Below are 20,477 nucleotides of genomic sequence, written 5' to 3' on the forward strand. Positions count from 1 at the left end.
AATTAGATTTTGACTTATAAATCATGGCAGCATAACAAATACACTATTTGGATAAAAGTTGGTGGGTTGGTGTGTGTGGTTTTTTTTTAACATCTCATTCTACATTTATTCACTATTTGCTGTAACAATAACCTCCACTCTTCTAGGAAGATGTTCCACTAGATTTTGGAGTGTGGGTGTAGAGATTTGTGCTTATTCAACCACAAGGGTGTTAAGTAAAGGCAGGTACTAATGTATGATGGGGAGGCCTGGGGGTGCAGTCAGTGTTCCAATTCATCCCAAAGGTGTTCAATAAGGTCGGGGTCAAAGCTCTAGAGCGGTCCACTCAAGATCTAACCCGTCTACGTCATATCTTCATGAAGCTTTCGTTGTCCATGAGGCTATGTTGGGGTCTTCTAGTTCAAGTGAAGGGAAAATGTAATGCCTCCACATTCAAAGTAACAGTTGGGATAGAACCACAAATGGCTGGAAGAAGTCCAGAAGTCCAGTGGCAGAAATGAATTACTCACTTTTAACTTAATTGCTCTACTGACTAACTTCAGACCACAAGTGATTCATGCAACATAAAATACTCCACACGCCTTTATAAGCAATAAGTATTTGTCATTATATTCGTTGAACAGTACACTACATCCTGATTGTTCTGTACTTAAATCCTTATACTGTGACCTCGCATGTTAATAACTGAATAGCTATATGCATAACAAATGATGAACAAAGGAACAGAGATAAGTGAGGCTCAGATTTCCATATTTAACATCAGTAGTTCCTATTGATGTAGCCAGTGAGCGTGTCTGGCTAATGAATGAGATCATTTATCTGCAAGCATTTAGATTTCAGCAAAGCGAACCAGCTTACCACTGGACAAGTAAAAAAAAAAAAAAAAAAAAAGAAACATGCAGATTTGTACCTCACATTACTATCCGAAATGTCAAAAACAGCTTTCAAAACAGTAGCATGCATTTAATTTATAGAAGTGCCTTTTTCCAATATGAATAAGCTTCATTTTAGTTTGTGCTGTTGCTAAAATTATGGTTCGTTTTTTTTTTTTCCACTCAGCTGTGTTTTCTAGCTATTTGTCCATATCGGAACACAAAAACGTGCTACAGCACATTAACAATATGTTGACTCAGTGCTTGGCAATGAAAATGTCCATGGGAGAGCATCCACGGGAGCTTAAGGTTTTACACCCAAAGTGTCAACACGTTAAATTACTTCACAGTATTGCAAATTAAATGATCGACTTCAAATTTATGAAACATTTGTTCACAACCCTGGTATTAATCATCATAATTCAATCAATACTGCCAATAAACCCTGACTAATCACTGCAGCTCATCTATCAAAGCATAATGGCCCAATCTCCAATCATTTGCATTTATGGGCTTTGGCAGACAAATGCTTTCTTTATACACTGAGCAGCTAAGGGCCTTGCTCAAGGGCCCAAGAGTGACATCTGGGTAGGATTTGAACTCATGAAAGTTTTGATCAGAAGTCTGACATCTTAACCACTGAGCTACAATTTCCCAGGAGTAATCGACCTCACACATGGCGTTCCCTGAAATAAGCACCACTGCAACCCTGACCAGGATAAAACCCTTACTGAAGATGAACAAGTGTATAATTTGGGGATTACAGTCTAAACAGTGGAAGCAGCATGAACCAGCGTATGTGTGCGTGTGAAGTTTGGAAGTTTGTCGAATAATGGCTTTGATCAAAGCTCTGCACAGCTTATAATTCTAAAAACATAAAAGGATAAAATGTTCTAATTGGTTATTCTAATCAATTGTTTAAGTATAGAAAATGTTGAATGCAAACATTTACATCACATTAAGACTAAATAATAAAGCTTACAATTTAAGCTTCATCATGCGACAGATAGAAGAACGTGAGTGTTAAATCAATTGCTCAAAATCAAAACCCTGCACACGTTTGGAAATTTCGCTTGCACTTAATCGCTTCAGTCAGCAAACTCTTCAGATGCACTCGTTCTCGATCGGCCTGAAATCAATTTAACACCCACCAAATGCAGGGCAGCTACAGTCAGCTCTGAAAGCAATAAAATGTACTGGAGAAGATCCTGGCAAAAAGAAGCCAATATATTCAACAATTTATTCAAACGCCAAAAGCCGAGTCTTTATCTATATGAATCTCCTGTTTATTTCCGTTACATTTACATTAGGTTTGAGGTGGATTAATGTTGATTTAGCATGCAGAGGATTGGATGTGACTTGTCAGGATCAGACAGGAAGTCAGAAAGAAACAGGGGTGTAAAAATAACTTTCAAAATCATGCAAAAAAAAAAAATAAACCAATTAAAAAGCACCAACATTCAACATGAAGCCTTGTTTTCAGTTTCAAAAATGTGACCTTGAAGCACACTGCAGTAATCATACTGAAAGAGTCCAACTCAAACGCTTTACAGCAGTCACACGCCTGTAAATAGCGATAATTGCTCAATTTACTATCATAAAAATGCAACATAAGCAAGACCTCTTTCACTGTACTTGTGTAGCTTTTAAAAACATTATATAAAGGGAACTCTAGCTTGTTAACTAAAAAGAAAAAAAAAAGAAAAAAAAAGACATTTTGCAAAAGAATCAAAAAGGGAATACATCTGTAGCTCCAACAATTTTTGATGACAAATGCTGGACATGTTGGATTTACACCACAGCGATGTTAATGCACAATGCAACTACACCTACACACCGCCCCATTACAAGCGTTTGTTCAAACAAAGAAACAAAAAAACTAAACGGAGAGGTTGAGTCAGAAGGACGAGCGCAGAATCGGCAGGTAAAACGATCGCGTGAGTATGGGCGTGTCGGCCTTTAGTACCGTAGACAAAATATACAGGCAATTGTGCATGTTCCATTTTATTAGGAACGTCAACCCGCTGCATTTCATTTCAAGAGCGTCGTTTAATCTTTATGTCAAACATCAGAATGGGGAAAAAGATCGATGCTCAGTGAATGCAGAAGGGAGGTTGTTGTCAGATGACTGGTTTAAATCTCATAAACTGTCGAGTTCCTGGGATTTTCACCCACAACAGTCTCTAGAGTTTACACAGAAAAGTGCCAAAAACAAAACAAAACAAAACAAAACAAAACAGACATCCGGTGAATGCCGTTTCTGCTAGTGGTTTAAGAGAAAAGGGCAGAAGTGAACAGCTAGACTGGTTCAGTTGTCACAGGAAGGCTACATAAACTCAAACGACTACTCTTTACAATTGTAGTGAGCAGAAAAGCATCTCACAAAGCACAACATTCTGACCCAAATAATAAAAACCTCACATGGTTTTGATCAGACCAAAAATTTTGGTGTTTGATGTCAAGCACTTGATTTGTACCTTTTTTGCATTGAACCACTGCCTAATTAATGGCTGATTGGATAATTGCATGAACATACAGGTGTTTCTATAAAAGCGGGCATAGAGTGTCAAGTGCATGTGAGGGTTAAGTGTAGTACACAGTGTATTTCCAAACTAACAGCATGTTTCGTGCAAAGTAACTTTGGCAGCTGTGAACGCAAATTGCTTCTGATGCTGTTCATTAAAAATAAATTTGAACAAAAGTCTCAAAGCAGAGGGAATGTTCCTCTTATAACCCGAGTTTTAGAGAGAGCGAGATAGAGAGATAGATAGAGAGATAGATCTTTATTGTCATTGCATAGTACAGGTACACAGTTTAGCATCTATTAGAAGTGCAAATAAATATGTAGTATATATATACACAGCATATATACAGTATATATATACACAGCATCTAATATATATACATATATAATAAGATAAGATATACCTTTATTCCTCCCACAGTGGGGAAATTTCTTCATACATATCTAATGTACATGTATGCAAACGTATGTACAGTGAATAAATCCTTATGGTATGTATATCATACAATAGACATTTGCAGAGTACAACACATCCATTTAACTGTTACATTTGATGTTTTGGAACATCCTGGTCACGATAGTGTTGCTACTTACATTGTTAAATCTATAAAACAGACGACACCCACGTGGCCTCAGGAACCAGTCTGTCACATAGAGGAGAAAACCGCAAAAACTAAGTTCTCTTTTCTAATGACTTACGCACTGGCGGAGAACTTAAGGAGCTTCTCTTCTTTCAGAAATACTACATTCAAATGTCTGGATATACACGCACTACATGGACAAACGTTTGTGGACACAATATTCGTCTGTGTGTTTTAAAATCCATATTTAGTCCCCATTTGCTTTTATAATAACCGCTACTTTTCTGGAAGGCCTTCTGGAAGTGTGTTTGTGGAGATTTGCGCTCATTTAGCCACAAGTGCTTTAGTAAAAGGCAGGTACTGGTGTAGGGTGAGGAGGCCTGGGGTGCAGTCAGCGTTCCAATTCAACCCTAGGTGTTCAGTAGGATTGAGGTCAGATCTCTATAGCAGGCCACTCATGAACTTGCTCGCCAATCCATGTAAACTATCTATTCAGAAGCTGGCTTTGTGCACAGGGGTACTGTCATGCTGAAACAGGTATGGGTCTCCTAGTTCAAGTGAAGGGAAAATTTAATGCTACCAGATCCAAAGCCATCCAATATAATTCTGTGCCCTCAAATTTGTGTTAACAGTTTGGGAAAGAAGCCCATATGGCTGGAAGATATCTTTGACAGGCTTATATTATGTCGATAATGAGTGTCGGCTATGATGATTCCACACTACTCATATCTGCGTGGACACAAAATGAATCAACACCTATTGAGCAATCAGATTTCAAACATCAACAACACGTGAAAGAAAGACATCACGCACGGAACAAGCCAATACGAGCTGCTGATGAGGAAGAGGAAGATGTACAATGTTCTTCATGATGCAGGCAAACCTACACACAACATGTTTGAGATGATTTCTAATTACAAGACCTAAGCACGTCTAACAAGCGACAGGATTCGTCTCCCAGATTGATGCAGCAGCTGCGTTTATTCAGCAAGTTTTGCCACTCTGCCGTTGTGGTTATGACATTTAATCCATTTGGCTCTACACCTGTCTGAGTAATAGAGTAATGTTGGGCGAGTTACAAAGCACAGCAGCGTGCTGTGGCAGCTGCAGGCGAAGATCACATGACCTTGTTGATTTACAGCACAGGCTAAAAATCAGCCAGAACTTAAAAACGTATACGTTTGGTCTAATGGTGGAATGGCTCAGGTGTTATTCCTGGTTTGGATTGTTCCTGATTTCACACACATACGCCATAAATGTAAACATGGCCTTTCAATACACAGCAGCACAAGGCTCCAAGCACAGTCACAGGGACCTCCGACCGTCTTTGAAATAGGTAATGTTGGACCTGAACACGCATGTTATGTGATTCCTCGTAATAAACTGAAGTAGTGCTACAGGAAAAAAAAAATCTAAATCACGTCTCTGACAGGCTTGTTTTCTTACCTTCTGAATAGATTTTACCCTCCCCCACTCTTTAAGAAAATGCAAAACCGTCCCTAAATTTGGTTGCCACGTCACTTAAGACCAATTAATAAAATGTACTGCTATCTATGTATATATCTATAATTTATAGAGGCGGGATCCTAATTTGTGGGCTCCTTCACAGAGATACTGATGATGTCTCTGAGATTTCTGTGCTGTATTTAAAAATGTCCGAAACTAATCAAAAGTTTTAAGCATTAAATATTCATCAACGCTCCAAGCTCTTGTCATGTGCTTAGAAAGTGTGATGAAATTAATTCGTGATTGCGTATAGATCCTTAAAACTCCACAACGACGCTGACACATCGGACAATCCATCAGATGATCTGTCTGGAGTAATCAGACAACAAACACACTTGTGTACTCTTTGAAGCGGACATGCTGCTAGTTACCCCTGGATGTCCTAATCAATGTTTCTGTCAACGCGTGCAATAACCTACACACCATGGGGACGGTTGCCTTGACAAAACTGAGTTTATTTTTCTATTGTGTCAGAGCACAGCTAGTTACAAAGCATCTGAGCTCAGGTAAGCAGAATAAAACCTATTGTGTTACGTTCCACCTAAGCAACAGCGGGATGTACGAGCTTGTAAACAACTGACGAAAGAAACATACGGCTTTGTTTGGGGGTTTAAACGAGAGCGCTTAGGACATTTAAACACAAATTAATTACATAAATTACCCAAACCTATACACGAGATCGCTCGCTAGTCGAGTTCCCTCGCTTTTAGAAATGGATTGCTGCATTCTGATCTTCAAGCTCTGGATTTGTCAGGGAAATGAGCACATTTTCACAGTCAAATTCTCAAAACAGGACTGAAATGAACTGCTCTACACCCATATTTTACAGATCTGACCTGGGACGCTTAGAGCCAAATTGAAAACCGAGCAATGCCATTTCTATGAATGCTTCTGCAAGTCTTTATGTAAAGGCAGAGTTTTTTGTTGTTTTTATTTCACACTGCACTGAAACATTTCTCATTCCATATCTAAAGGCCAATCCTGCCATATCTTTACTTCACAATCAGAACCACCACCACCACCACCACACTCAGGCTCTACTTCAAATAACGTGTAATCGGACACTATAGGGCACTAGACGCCATGATTTCTTGGGGTGCAGTAGGGCAGGTATGTAGGTGGCAGGGATCGGTTTGGGATACGGACTGCTCAGCTCTTTTTTAACTAAGAGAGTTGACATGTCAGAGCTCACAACACACACACAGACAGGCCTGCACTACGCCTCACACACAATTAACGAGCTAGCAGAAAACTTCAACTCTTATATACTTTGCAATTAGTTTGAATCAAAATAAAATAATGGTATAAAAGCACCAGGTTCCTCCGGCGGCTAGTCCTCTTCCAGGCTAGGTGTTGTTTATGAAGAGCGCTAACCAAGAAACTCAAACAAAGCAGCAAAATTAGGAGCATTGGAATTGTTGTTATTTCTAATAATTATAATAGTAGCTAATAATGCTAATAATTATAACAATGAGGTACAATTCTAAATAAATTAGCCCTGGCTAGTTATTTCAGGGAGGCTGCTAGGTTTTTCGGGTAGTTAGCCCTGGCTAGCTGGAATGAAGACCCGCTTTCCCGGATTCGGCTTCTGTTTTATTTGTTACAGCAGATCAAACTCGGACATTTCCCGGACCATTATTGACACATTTCGAGCGAGGCTGTGTTAAACTAACGCTCCAGCCAAAAAAGCACCTGAGAACCTAGCATGCTAGCGTTAGCCTGCAGTTAAACAGTCAGCCAGCTCCACTGACAAGAGACTCCAGAGATAATCAGAAAACGAGCCCCAAAGGCCCCCTACATATTCATACACACACTTTCACACGCTGATAATTACCTTGCTTGTTGGCTTCTATCATGTGTATTACTGCAATAAATAAAACCCTCAGCATGCAAACGCATGATGTAGGTGAGGATTTAGTTCTTGGTCTAAGCGAGAAACTCTGTGTTCTTTCTTCACTCGCCATGCTGCTGTTTCAGTTTCTCTGTGTGTGTGTGTGTGTTTTAAACTACAGTCCGTGTGTGCATGCGGATATAAACAGCCACCACTCCACACCGCCACCTGGCGGAAACCTAGGCAACGGATGCTTAAGGCTGCATCCTAATCGGCTTTGTGGCTCACTACATTAGTGTATATCCTACCTAGTGCTCGTGCATGGGGAGAAACTGTATTGAACACGGTTTCAACATGTTTCTACAGCTTTTCTCTGTTGCTCTGTTTTTCAGATCAGAAATTAAATTCTCCAAACTACTTGTTCAACCTCCACATCATTTAGTCACCTGTGCATCATAAGAACAATTGTTGCTTTGATTCAAATTGCGAATGCTTTTGTACATTAATTGAATCGATTGTGTACAATTGTCTGAGGTTTACTACATTATCGATTGTTTGTCATGTTGATCAAAATATATTTGACTGGTTTTACCTAAATAGTCTTAACCCCCAAACCATCTCGGCATCAGTTCATTGCATAAGTCATTAAATGCTAAATGTTTAAACCAGTTTTCATCATCTGTCATCTAACATTTCTATTTATAATTTTTTTTTTTTTGGTAAATGTGATTTGAATTGATGAATTGTGCAGATGAATCTTGAAGTTCACTAATGAAGGCGAGTGTATGGCATCAGATCAACCAATAATCAACTAGTTCTCTAAAACAGGTCAAAGGTAAATCTTGTGAGAGCAAAACACAGAATTATTAATTCTGAAAATGGATAAACAAATAAGAAACAAACGAAGACTTGTACAGTACAGTAAAAGTGTGAATCCTGTCCGGTCTCTTGCAATCAAATCAAATATGCAATCAAATAAATAAATTTGTGCTGGTGAAATTCATAGATGCCAAACAGAGGAAATCACATTTTGTGCATTTTCATTCAATGTAATCCAAACCGTAGTTTAAATTAAGAAATCCTGAAACTGTGCAGCGTCATACTGACAACATGACTAAACATTTTGATGATCTCGTTTGTGAACAATGACAGAGGGACTTTTCAGTTTGATGGGAATGAGATGTTCATTTACACAAATACCTCCTTTTGAGAGATGAACTAAAGATTTTGCAAAAAGTACAGGCTTTCACAAGAAATCCAATGTATTGCGCTGTTTGTACAAATTGTTTTGAGAATGCACTTATTAAGGATGATTTGAGAAATGCTCCAAAGCAACTGAGAAAAACTGTACTGGTAAAGGAGCCTGTGAGTTTTCCAGGTTCTGTGGCCACAATTATAGGAATGAGCACTGAATCCATGTCCCCTCTGCCTGGAAATTACTGTTTACTGAAGATGAAGTTATTGATCAAATTTGTGAAAATAAATCTACATTTAAAATGTATTTGTAAATTGTATTTGTTTTAAAATTTGTTTAAAAATCTATCTATCTATCTATCTATCTATCTATCTATCTATCTATCTATCTATCTATCTATCTATCTATCTATCTATCTATCTATCTATCGATCGGTCTGTCTGTCTGTCTGTCTGTCAGCCTGTCTGTCAGCCTGTCTGTCTGTCTGTCTGTCTGTCTGTCTGTTCATTTCAAATCAAAATTACTTTATTTAACAATTGTATAACGTGCACAGGAATTTAACTTTTCTGATCAGAGCTAAAACATGTACATCCGTAACCAGATAATAACACAGTATTTATTGGATTTAAGGATTTTTTGGAAATGGAAGATTAGTTTTCCATATTATATTTGTCATAGATGGACTTCTGGATGGAAATCTAAGCACCTGGGGGTGGTGGTGGTGTTCTGGGGTGCTCAGATTTCAGAAGCGTTTGGCAAAACATTATTTTTCAAAGTGTGATATTTATCCAGTTATTTTTTTTGTTAACTAATTATTCTACTTAGTTTTCCTTTTTTTTTTTTTTTTTTTTTTATTAATAACCAATTTATCTTGGTCAGATGTATACATTGGGAAAACCGGGCATGAAGTGGGAACACAACACAAATGGGTTACCTATTCTTCAAAGGGCACAGACACATTCACACATCTACATTTGCTGGGATGTTTTTTTGCTTGAAAAAATTCTACCAGACGCATAGAGAACATGCCAAACATCACACAAAGTGTAACTCGAGTTTGCTTGTTTGTTTGTTGATATCCTATAACTGATAAGTCCTGCATGCAAACCAACCTCTGAGATAACTGTGTATATCGTGGCAGTCCAAAATGTTTACAGTTTTAGGCCTCTTATATTGAAAACCTGCAGTGAAACCAAGCCTACGTGGCTCATTTGCTACAATCTTACCAAACTTACATCAACTAACATCAAATTTCCTGTTGTGTCTGAGTATGACTGCACATCGGCGCCTTATCTGTAATCAGGACACTTTAAGGCTGGATGTAATGGGATCCTTGGGAATTTATAATTATAGTCTAAAATAATTAGGGGAAAAGGAATGTCACAAAAGACAAACATGACAATGAAAAGTAGATGAAGTAGAAGTATAAAATATTCAGTTTTTGTTTAGACTGCACAGTACAGTCAGTTACAATATAATTTTTTTTTTATTTAACCGTAACACAATACTGTTGTTATTGTTAAAATCTAGTGAATTGTAACATTTTTGCATATGTCTATATGTTTCTTCTACTGTCCATATGGGTTTCCTCCAGATTCTCCACTCCCTCCCAGAAATATGCCTAAACTAAACTAAAATTGCCCCTAGGTAAATGATAATTGAGCCTCTGTGTGTGTGTGTGTGTGTGTGTGTGTGTGTGTGTGTGTGTGTGTGTGTGTGTGTGTGTGTGTTTTCTAGAATATAAATGCTATATAGGTCCAGATATTCAAGTACATTCAAGATTTAAAAGTTATAACCCTACTCAACTCAATCTTTATTGTCATTCTTCCAAATACACAGTATAAAATACCATTAGTAACGGATCATGGTGCATAGACTGTGCACAAGTAAACATTAAACTAAGGTGTGATAAATATGAGGTAGATGTCATATACAGAAAACACTGTTACACCATACAATAAAATTCTTACTTGGTAAATCCTCCAAACAGCCTGACAAAAATTATGAACTTAAAAAAAAATTACACAAGACATAAATATCTAATGTACAATGTTAAGATCTAGTTATAGTGCAAATGCATGAAACTGTGAAGCTCTACACCCTATGTTACCAGAGCTCAGGATCCGACCTGCAACCCTGGAGCTAGAAGGTGGCAACAATTTCTTCATCTTCATCTTTACACATGCAAGTATACCAATAGTTATATATGTAATAAATAAATGAAGTAGCTATGAAAAATTGATTTGACTGTTACATGCAGACTATATAGAGATTTCGCTTTATTGCATTTTGTCGCTTTGTACAATTAAGTAGTCAACCTTCTGGCCATTAAAGGTTTGACAAAATGCACAGTGAAAATGAGCGTACATGTGAGATGCAATGTATATATAAGTAATAAATATTTATGACTGTTAGGGAAAAAAGTATTTTAGTTTTCGTCACACGTTTGACTTTAATAAATGGTCCGTGTAGTTTTCATCTGAGCCGGAAGGGGGCGGTGTTGTGTTTCTGAGTTGAAATCGCATCCACTGCTGGTCGCCGTAGAGGAAATGTCCGTCTCGTTTCTTTTGTTGTGATGATTTTTTTATTATAAAAGAAGAAAGAGAAACATTGCGGATTTCTATTTAACCAGGGACGGTTTAGTTGTACTTATACTAAACAAATCTACATCTATTGTTTGCTATAATGAGTGGAGGAGTGTATGGCGGGGGTAAGTGTGTGTGCGCGCGCTCGAGTGTGTGTGTGTGTGTGTGTGTGTGTGTGTGTGAGAGCGCTGGAAAATGAATGAACGTCCGCCACGTTTAGCTAAAACCGCTAGCTGTACAGCGGTAGGTAGAATATAAACCTGTTGATTTTATTTATTTGAGTTCCAAACAGTCGGTAAAATGTTTATTTATTTCGCTAAAATGTGCGAGTGTGTGTCTGTGTGAGTGCGCGCGCTGCGCATTGACTGCATGGCGTTTACAGTGCAACTTAATATCAAATAAAAACATCTTTAGAAACTGTAATAAATGTCCATAGTTGCTTCTATCTATCTATCTATCTATCTATCTATCTATCTATCTATCTATCTATCCATCCATCCATCCATCCATCCATCCATCCATCCATCCATCCAACGATTCTATCTATTGATCATATCCCTACATCATATATCGTTTCTCTACATCTTTCTATCCTATCTCTCTATCTATCTGTCCGCCCATTCCGTTCAATCCCTTTTTGTATTCTATCCCATGTGTACTCGCTGCTCATCCTATATATCCCTCCATTTCCACTCCTTTCTATCCAGTCATGCCTTTCATCATAACACAAGTTCTATTCTTTCTACCTTATCTCTCCATCCTATCCATCTATCATTCATTTATCCATCCATCATTCATTTATCCATCCAGTCTATCTGTCTATCATCCCTTGTGTCCTATTCTCCACCATGTGTTTACACATGTGCCTGTCATTTTGGCACTTCATGTTTCTATTCAATCTATCATTTATGAGTGACAGGAAGTAAATGTATAATGAATAGACAGTGCAGTTGTATGCTTGATGTAATGCAAAGCTCAAGGACGAATAGCATTCAAATGTGCATCCACTAAACAGTCATTTAAGCTTTTTTCTGTCTACCAGACGAGGTCGGTGCGCTGGTGTTTGATATCGGGTCCTACTCTGTGAGGGCTGGATATGCAGGAGAGGACTGCCCCAAGGTAAGAGGAAAGCCTTGATTTTACATTTGCCGTGTCATCCATGTGTGAGGTTTGCTATATGATGAAACCGATGTTGCAGGCTGACTTCCCCACTGTGATTGGCGTGACTGTGGACAGAGAAGATGGCACTACGCCCATGGAAACAGACGGGGATAAAAGCAAGCAAAGTGGAACGACATATTACATTGACACCAACCAGCTCAGGGTGCCACGGGAAAACATGGAGGTCATGTCACCTCTGAAAAATGGCATGAGTAAGTGTTCTTGTTGCAGAGAATCAAATTATCAGGAAAAATACTAGAACTTGAAATAATTTGTTTCAGGACACATTTTCTGCTTATAGTTAAAGAACAAATTTTTGTTGCTGATAAATTGTTACATCATCTATATTTCTCCTAGTTGAAGAATGGGACAGCTTTCAGGCCATTTTGGACCACACTTACAGAATGCACTTCAAATCTGAACCTAGCCTGCATCCCGTACTGATGTCAGAAGCCTCTGTAAGCACTACACTAACTTTTGTCATAGCTATACTGGTCCACACATGCACATTTACTCAGCCTGACTTACTGTTTTCATTTATTTTTAGTGGAACACACGAGCCAAGAGGGAAAAGCTGACTGAGCTTATGTTTGAGCATTACAACATCCCTGCTTTCTTCTTGTGTAAAACAGCTGTCTTATCGGCGTATCCTTCACATTATTTTGCTGCTAAAGTGTTGCTCACCTTCAGGTTTTAGTATGTGTTTACAAGAACCAGAATTCATGTAAAGAATATTGGTGATGTATATTTATATAGTATATATTATACACACACACACACACACACACACACACACACACACACACACAGTATCTCACAAAGTGAGTACACTCCTCACATTTTAGCAACCATCTTCTCGAGGGACAATACTAGAGAAATCATACTGGGATATATTTTAGAGTAGTCAGTGTGCAGCTTGTATAGCAGTATAGATTTACTGTCCTCTAAAAAACTCAACATACAGCCATTATTGTCAAAATAGCTGGCAGCAAAAGTGAGTACACCCTACGTGATAAACAAAGCCACACGTCCTATTCATCATGTTCATGTTTTTGTCTGCTTGACAAGACCATACAAATTTGTGTATCTTTTATTAGCAGTTAAAATTTGTTGCTTACAGTTCACTTCTCTCAGACTGACCACCGGATGTTCAACATGGCAAAGCACTCTCTGAGGATTTGAGAATTAGAATAAGAATTGTTGTTCTCCACAGAGATGGCCTAAGCTATAAGACCCTGAAACTAAGTCACGTTACAGTGAAAAGGGTCATACAGAGGTTTTCCAAGATGGTTTCCACTCGGAGCAGGCCTCGCAATGGTCAGATGCAGATGCTGGACACGAGTGCTGCAAGCATTGCTTTAGAGTTTGCAGAAGTGGAAGATCCACTTGTCAGTGCTCAGACCGTTTGCACACTGCAACAAGGTCAGTTTGCATGGCTGTTTTCCCAGAAGGAAGCCTCTTTTGAAGCTGCCTCACAAGAAAGCTCACAAATGGTTTGCTGAAGACAACCTGTCCAAAAGCATGAATGACTGGAACCATGTCCTGTAGTTCTAAGATAAACTTGTTTGGCTCAGATGTTCTCCAGCATGCATGGTGACACCCTGTTGAGAAGTACCAAGAAAATTGTTTTGCTTGCAGTCAAGCGTGGTTGTGGTAGTATTATGGTCTGGGGCTGCATGAGTGCTGCTAGTACTGGGGAGCTGCGGTTCATTGGGGAAACATGGATTCCAACATGTAATGTGTCATTCTAAAGATTCCTTCAGAATCTGGGCCGAATGTCTTCAGACCTGAACCCTATTGAGCACCTATGGGGCATCTTAAAGTGGAAGGTGGAGAAGTGTCATGTGTCTAACATCCAGCAGCTTTGTGATGTCATTATGGAGGAGTTGAAGAGGATCCCAGCAACAACCTGTGCAGCTCTGTGCAGATCATGCCCAGAAGGATTAAGGCAGTGCTAGACAACAATAGTGCTCACAAAATATTCACACTTTGGACACAGTTTTTTACATGTTCACTTAGGGTGTACTTACTTTTGTTGTATTCACCAATACTATAGTATTCTCCTTTGAGAAGATATATACATATAATATTTATTAACCCACGATTAATGCGGATCGTATTTCCGTTTGAACATTTATATTTAATATAAATAAATACGAGGTGAAATTAAAACCTGCAACGCAACACATTTATTCATGACGTCCTTCCGTTACTCAGGTATACAAAAACAAACAAAGTCTATCGAAAATTATTTGTAATCACAAACATTTGTTTTACTGATGTGCCAAGTCTCAATTCAAGCACCAAAATCCGCCATAATGCGCACATCCGGCAATTAAAACCGTCCGTGTGGAAACAGCAAACGTTCCGTTTGGTGTGTTGATTTATTTACGTAACTTAAAACACAATAATTACTTTAAAACATTTACAAGCATATAATACACTAGCATACACTAATAAACATATATTTGCATAAAGCCTCCATATTTGTCCATGCCCATGTTGATTAGAGTATTAAAAACTTGAAAAGTATTAATTTCAGGTACATTTAGAACAGATCAAAATACATCTATTTTGCCTGATAAAATGTTGCAGCTTTCTTAACTGTTAATCATATCAGCTTTGCAAATGGACGATCCACTGGTTTAGTGTTAGACAGTGGTGCGACACACACGACCGCTATTCCAGTGCATGATGGTTATGTCCTGCAACAAGGTAAATCATCCATCTAGTTTCTTGGGTTTTCTTTTTGAGTAAAAAAAATACTTGAAATATTTATCTGTTGACACTGTTTTGTTATTTATGACAACATGCACAAAGACACGAGTTAATTCATTGATTGCAAAAGGACCTGATTGGAAATAATGGTGGTGATTTAAACATAAAATATTAGCAGTTCAATATACCTATCTGGTGATCTGCTTTTTACTTACATATAGCATATAAATTGTTTGTGTGTGTGTGTGTATCTATCTATCTATCTATCTATCTATCTATCTATCTATCTATCTATCTATCTATCTATCTATCTATCTATCTATCTATCTAATTATATTATTATATTATAATTTTAATATATTTATTTATATATATATATATAGATAGATAGATAGAACAACTTCGATCTGATTTAGGTTTAATTTTTATTGTGTTAGAAGGAGCTGCTACCTAATCAAATAGGATTATAACCTGATTATCTTGTACACTTTTTCTCTATCTCTCGTATGTACTAATATATATATATATATATATATATATATATATATATATATATATATATATATATATATATTAGTACATACGAGAGATAGAGAGAAAGTATAGAAATTAAACCTAAATCAGATCTAGGTTGTTCTACAGTTCAAGACTTTGTAATACCATCCAGAAGGCATCTAGGTCATTTATCAGAATACTCACAACATGTATACTCTAACTGCTTCATCATTTTAAAGCAGGGATGTCCACAGTCTGGTTTTGGGTACAAGGGCAACTTGTGGACATGTAACTCAAATCAAATCAAATCAAATTTTATTCATCACATACACATACATACAGGGTACGACATGCAGTGAAATGCTTTATACGACGGTCTGGCAAGAGGGGAATAGGGTGGGGGGAAAAAAAAAGCAGATAAATAAAGTATAAAAACTATATAAAATAAAATATAAGGTATAAGGATATATAAAAATAGGTATGTAAACAAAGAGGAAAAAAAAAATAATAATAACTGCCCTGCTGTTGCTCTGTTTTGATGTATGATGTGGCCAACAGCTGCCACAATTTTAGAATTAATTTGCAAAATAATGTTTAGTTAAGGCTATTGAAAATAGAGCGAGTTTGGGAGATTGATTCATTATAGAAAATAGATTGGTTAAAATGGGTTGCAAAGTGATAATTTAAATTATGATTAAAAAAAAAAGGCTTGTTCAGGTTCTTGAAATAAGGAGGAATTTATAACATCAACATTGTGATCCTGCATTGTTCAGCTGATTTTGAAAGTGTTTTGAGAGCATTAAGATTCCAACAAACACCACTAAACAGACATTTGCTGTGACTGTGAACTTAAATTTTTCTTGGATTGTGAGGCATTTTGTACATATAAACTCACTCAACAGAAGTTCTTAGCAGTCAATTAAGCAATTCTTGTGTATTATACTGTATATTGGCACTGAAAGTTTATTCTGTGCTTTTTTCAGGCATTGTCAAGTCCCCACTCGCAGGTGACTTCATGAGCATGCAGTGCAGAGAGCTGTTTCAAGAATTAAGCGTTGAAATCATTCCCCCATACATGATTGCATCAAAGGTGAGGCTTTGTCTAAGAAGCCAGTTTTATTTTTGCATGCCATATCCACAGATTGCATGTGTAATCCACAGTATAGAGTTTCGTGGCATGCAATCATATTTTGTCATGTTGATGAAATGGAACAGATAAAATATTTTGCTTGAAAATGACCTAAAATCAATTTATTAGTCCTCAGTGTACAATTGATCTGTGGTAAATATAAAAAGAAAATGTTTAATATATTGTTTATTGTACCCCCCTATTAATCTTTCACTAAAGAATGATTTTCATCTCTAAATGACATTTGATTTTTTTTCAGTTAGGCTTTGCTGTCAGAGACAAAAAAAATGCATCTTGTAAAGTTGAGCTTATAGTCTTAAGATCACATACAATACAGCTATAAAAACAGTGATAACATTAATAAAAAGGAAAAATACTAATATTACCTCAAGCTTATTTTCAAAAAGGTTTTTTTTTGTGTGACCACATTTTCTGCACCAGACCAGACCTAATTGATTTATGATGTAATAATTTTGTCATTGGTGGATCTTCAGTGTATAGTTGGAAGTGGTGAGTTCATGTTATCACCCAGTCTGTTGGCGAATTCAGCCAACCAAGGATTCGGTGTGAATCGTTAAAATACCATTGAAATCGCACAGTGCAAAAACTGAATTATGTCACCGGTTTAAATAATGCATAATTTGTCATTTGTAAAACATCATGGTGCTCTTTAAAGGGTGAGCACAAACTACATGTTTAAATAATCATGGTCTTAAATCCTGGTCATGAGCATGATGGTGGTATTGTGTGAGGATAGCACTCTTTTATGATTAAAGTAAATAATCCAGGCTGTCCAAATTTGCTGTTTCTCTCAGAGAAGTCACACTCCTGAAACGTAGCTACTAACAGTTCTGTGCTTATTTTTAAGATTTAATATAAACACCTGTTGTGTTGTACATATTACACTGCTCTTTTTTTCTAAATAAAGGATTCAGTACGTGAAGGTTCACCAGCCAGCTGGAAGAAGAAAGAAAAACTACCTCAAGTTACTCGCTCATGGCATAACTACATGTGTAATGTAAGGAGGTTGCTACAGGTCTACTTTATGATACAAACCTAATCCTCTGACAAACTCTGTTCTAATCAGATGTGTTAATTTTTCTTTCTTCTTTTTTTGCAGACTGTTATTCAAGATTTTCAGGCCTCCGTCTTGCAAGTCTCAGATTCACCTTATGATGAACAGTGTGTCCATTTGTCCCTTTTGACTTTTTAATTTGCTGCTCATATTGTGTTTAAAATTTGTGAGTAATGAGGGATTTTATCCCTGGTGGAAGAGACATCTAGGGAATTTGATCTATGTCTTGTTGCTTATGCAGGGTGGCTGCTCAGATGCCGACCGTTCACTATGAGCTCCCTAACGGTTACAACTGTGACTTTGGAGCCGAACGGCTGAAGATTCCTGAGGGCCTTTTTGACCCTTCTAATGCAAAGGTGTGCACAATACTTCCTGTTTTCTTTTTCTTTCAACTGAGAATGTAGCCTATTAAGATGCATGTTGTATGTGTGTGTCTTTTTACAGGGCCTGTCAGGAAACACCATGCTTGGAGTAGGCCATGTTGTGACCACCAGTGTTGGCATGTGTGACGTTGATATCCGACCGGTAAGAGCCTTTTACAATGTTCTACAACTTGCAATGTGTCTCTTAATTCGAGTGAATTGTTAAAAACCGGGAGACAATGAATCGCCAGGAATCCAGGAATGTATAGTTAGCTGTTTTTTTTTTCCCCTCCACTGGGAAGAGCTCCTAGTCTGTGTCCAATGTTAGTGAATGAAAAGCAGTTCAAAAAGACAGAGGATTCATGTTTCAACGAAAGCTTTCATGGATGGTAGATGTTGCACAATAAGAGAAATCTGGCAAACAGAAGGAAATTGGCCAGGACTAAAATGTATTAAAATCCCAAAACAATCTTTGTTACTTTTATACATATTAGTCTGATTTAAAGTAAAAGAAAAAAATTGTTTGCTATTTTTTCTTTTTTTTTTCTTTTTACACTGCACATAACTTAAACTTTTAAAGCAAAATAAAAAAAAAGATTAGCGATAGTGTGACGGGCTGACATTTTTACATATAACATTTTTTTCTTTTAATTCATTGGTTAAAAGAAACAATCAAAAATCTTCTGAGTATAGAGGATTTCGGAGCTACTGCTAATTAAGTAACCAACTCGTTTGAAACATTTTTGTCAATTAACAGTTTTTTTACTTTGTTTTTTTACTTTATTTGTTTAAAAATATTCAGAACACATTACAATGCTACAACTGTATGTTTTTGGCTCAATTTAAGCTTACATTGCAGTTGGGTGGATTCACAATCACTTCCTCACTATTGTAGATTTCATATTTCTGTCCCCTCATTGCTCAGTTACTCTTCGACAGGTTGCTTTTGTATTGAAGTGCAGTTCACCTGCTCAAATAAGGATTAAATTCAAATTGAAAATACCCTTTGATTTATAGTGGATCCTGATGGTATTTATGGTGGTGGTTTTATTTATTTATTTATTCCCCCCACAGGGACTGTATGGCAGTGTGATAGTAACTGGAGGAAACACACTCATCCAAGGATTTACAGACAGACTAAACAGAGAACTGTCTCAGAAGACACCACCGGTTTGTTCTACTGCATTTATTTATATATAAAATCTGTAGACCAAAATGTGTTTTATATACCACAGATGTGTGTTATTAAATCCTGATGAAAAGGCTGTTAATATCAGAACAACTGCATTAATACAGCTCTGTGATTTGCCAATATTTAATTGTAAATATAAAATTGTTTCAAATTAGTTGACTTTTTTATTTATAGTGTTAGATATTTTTCACATTGCCCGTCAATTGTCTAATATATAATGCATCTTGTCTACATATAGTTACTTTTCTAAGCAAGTGGATACACAGTTTAATTAGTGCATTACATTGTTGGATAAAATTCTCCATCTGATGCTTCTTAATAGTTAAAGTAAAGGACTGTTCACACAAATCTGAGACCAGAGTTCTAGTTTTAGGTCTTTTTCAAATTCTACAAGAGCTCAAGAGATTTTTAGTAATCAGCACGACCATAATGAAAATGTTTCTATTCACAGAGTATGCGCTTGAAGTTAATAGCCAACAACACGACCCTGGAGCGCAGGTTTAGTGCCTGGATCGGAGGATCTATCCTGGCATCACTGGTGAGTGCTTCTGCTTCACACATTTTCAGTGCTGTGGCTGTATTGAGAAAATCCAATCAAAAACACATCTTTGTGGTTCTCATCATTATTTGAATCTCTGTCTTTAGGGAACATTCCAACAAATGTGGATTTCTAAGCAAGAGTATGAAGAAGGAGGGAAGCAGTGTGTAGAGAGGAAGTGCCCTTGACCAACTTAAGCAGCTTTGTTGCCTTTTGATTCTTCAATTAAAAAAAAAGCATCTTGGTAGAACAGGCCTTCTTAGTGGACTCAGGAACATAAATTATACAAAGATTAGTTCCGCTTTCTTATTCAATGTTTTTGATTTTATAACTCTGTAATAATTGTCATGGTCACACTTTTTTCTATACTCGTGTTTTTTTGTTGTTGTGTGTTTTTCGTTTCACAGCCCAGAGGAAAGATTAAGTTCTGTATTTTAGATAATACTTGTCATCTGACACATTTAAGAGTAAACTATGACCCTCAAATTGCAGAGAAAATGATGAAGCAATATATTCAGTCAACTACTTGTGTTTTTAATCAGTGATTGGCCGTTTTGAAAATAAAGGTTTTTGTGACAGCTTCATGTTAGATTTCTTTGTATCGTGGATCATTATGCACTTGAAATTTACATTGATACTTATGTTATCTTAAAGCAAACAGGAGTGATTTTGTCCACATACAAAAAACCCCCCCTACCTTTTTAAATAATCAC

The 20,477-nt window shown here is 37.1% G+C and overlaps 2 protein-coding genes across 2 annotated transcripts in view; one reads left to right on the plus strand and one right to left on the minus strand.

The window, feature by feature from the left end:
• The window catches only part of tmem131 (transmembrane protein 131), a 45,294-nt gene extending 37,801 nt beyond the window's left edge, over window positions 1-7,493 (minus strand). Inside the window, exon 1 of the mRNA XM_046844653.1 lies at window positions 7,318-7,493. Within this exon, the coding sequence (XP_046700609.1) occupies window positions 7,318-7,447 (130 nt within the window). The 5' untranslated portion in view covers window positions 7,448-7,493. The remainder of the gene's footprint in view (window positions 1-7,317) is intronic.
• A 3,518-nt stretch (window positions 7,494-11,011) lies between these two features.
• Window positions 11,012-20,353, plus strand: actl6a (actin-like 6A). Its single transcript, XM_046850065.1, has 14 exons — window positions 11,012-11,219; window positions 12,137-12,213; window positions 12,293-12,467; window positions 12,613-12,713; window positions 12,803-12,900; window positions 14,876-14,970; window positions 16,452-16,558; window positions 17,526-17,615; window positions 17,718-17,779; window positions 17,914-18,028; window positions 18,117-18,197; window positions 19,109-19,204; window positions 19,678-19,764; window positions 19,872-20,353. The coding sequence occupies exons 1-14, from the start codon at window positions 11,195-11,197 to the stop codon at window positions 19,950-19,952; spliced, it is 1,290 nt and encodes a 429-aa protein (XP_046706021.1). The 5' UTR covers window positions 11,012-11,194; the 3' UTR covers window positions 19,953-20,353.
• Window positions 20,354-20,477: the final 124 nt, after the last annotated feature.

Source organism: Silurus meridionalis, chromosome 1 (genome assembly GCF_014805685.1).
Source record: "Silurus meridionalis isolate SWU-2019-XX chromosome 1, ASM1480568v1, whole genome shotgun sequence".
Lineage (NCBI taxonomy): Eukaryota > Metazoa > Chordata > Actinopteri > Siluriformes > Siluridae > Silurus > Silurus meridionalis.